General features: G+C 56.0%; 1 protein-coding gene across 1 annotated transcript in view; it reads left to right on the forward strand.

Annotated features, from left to right (window-relative positions):
- Window positions 1–828: 828 nt before the first annotated feature.
- Window positions 829–1,635, forward strand: part of LOC130587786 (protocadherin gamma-A12-like) — a gene marked incomplete at its 3' end in the record, with an annotated part of 2,639 nt that continues 1,832 nt past the window's right edge. Inside the window, exon 1 of the mRNA XM_057388754.1 lies at window positions 829–1,628. Coding sequence (XP_057244737.1) covers window positions 951–1,628 — 678 coding nt within the window. The remainder of the gene's footprint in view (window positions 1,629–1,635) is intronic.

The following is a 1,635-nucleotide window of genomic DNA, read 5'->3' on the forward strand; positions in this document are numbered from 1 at the left end:
AGAGAATGCATGGAGTTGATCACACAGGAGATCTTTTCTGATTAATGATTCTGTTGTTTATGATTCATTGCTCTCTCTTCTGAGTTACCCTACATAGCAAAACTTGGTGTAAGCACAGCCTGTAGTATGTAAAGCTGTAAGGAACAATTCCGAATTGGTGTTTGGAGAATCTGGATAAGTTAGGCTCGTTCAGAGCAGCCTCAGATGTGCAGCTGGGATATAAGAAACTCTAACATTTTAGGGTTGTCCCTATATTTCGGTATTCAGGCAGCAAACATTTGAACTCTTCTTAAGCATTTCACATCATGCATAGCACTATTTTGACCCATTGAATAGCTGAGGGAAAAGTCCTTGAAGAAGGACTGGTCTAGAAATATGCGCAGTTGAAGGGAGGATATTGTATTTCGGGGTGTAATGGAATAATATCAATAATATTCTTGATACCATATTCGAAGAACATTATATTTCATTACCTTTAGAAAAAGTTTTTCAGTGCCGTAGAAGTGCCACAGGTTAGAATGCGTATGATTTGTGTCTGGTGATTAGCTGAATTATCTAAGAAGAGATCGTTTGGAGAAAAGCCGAGGCAGGAGGTTCCCGTTGGAGGAGACTCCACGTCTCTGAGGCGACTGTCCTTTCCCTGCAAGCTCCCAGTGGCGAACAGCGCTCGGGAGCGCTCGGTGCCTGCAGTGCCGGGAGGAGGCTGCGGGCGCCGCTGTTGACCGAGAGGAGAGAGAGGGAGATCGGAGCGCTGCAGCCCCGCCCGCTGCGGCCCGGCACAATCGCTATATCGCTGGATTCCTGGCGGGGAAGTCCGGCGGTCAGCGATCGTCTCCACGGTGCGGATCCATGCAAGGGAGAGGCGACGGAGGCAACGAACAGTGACCGGGACCGGAGAACCCAATACGAAACCCTAGAAAGCGGAAGCAGGGAGCTGCTGAAGGGGGCAGATGAGCGCGGCGGGGAGGCGCTGGGGCCGGCGGCAGCGAGCTCTGCTCTGGGGTGTTCTGCTGGCAGCGTTGGAGGCGGCGTGGGGGCAGCTGCGCTACTCGGTGCCCGAGGAGATGCCCAAGGGCTCGTTCGTGGGCGATGTGGCCAAGGACCTGGGGCTGCAGCTGCCGGCGCTCCGAGACCGCGGCGTCCACATCTTGGACAAAGGTAGGACACAGTATTTCGTTCTGCACGGGAAGACGGGACATTTAGTGACAGCGGAGAGGATCGACAGAGAGCAGCTGTGCGAGCGTGTGCCGCAGTGCGTGCTGCGCTGTGAGCTGATAGTGGAGGGGGAAATGCAGGTTTACGGAATCCAAGTGGAAATCACGGACATTAACGACAACGCGCCGAGCTTCCGAGAGGCAGAAACAGAACTGAAAATGAGCGAGACGACACCCGTTGGGTCGCGGTTTTTCCTCGCCGAGGCTCACGATCCGGACTCGGGCCGGAATTCCCTGCAGAGCTACGAGCTGAGCGGCGACGAGCACTTCTCGCTGGCCGTGCAGGCGGGCCCCGGCGGCGATCAGCGTCCCGAGCTGGTGCTGGCGAAGGCGCTGGACCGGGAGGAGGCGGCGTTTCACGAGCTGGTGCTGAGGGCGAGCGACGGCGGCGATCCGGCACGGACGGGCACGGCTCGGATCC

The sequence above is a fragment of the Malurus melanocephalus genome, unplaced genomic scaffold (genome assembly GCF_030028575.1).
Source record: "Malurus melanocephalus ecotype Western Australia unplaced genomic scaffold, MMel_1.1 scaffold_2446, whole genome shotgun sequence".
Classification (NCBI taxonomy): Eukaryota; Metazoa; Chordata; class Aves; order Passeriformes; family Maluridae; genus Malurus; species Malurus melanocephalus.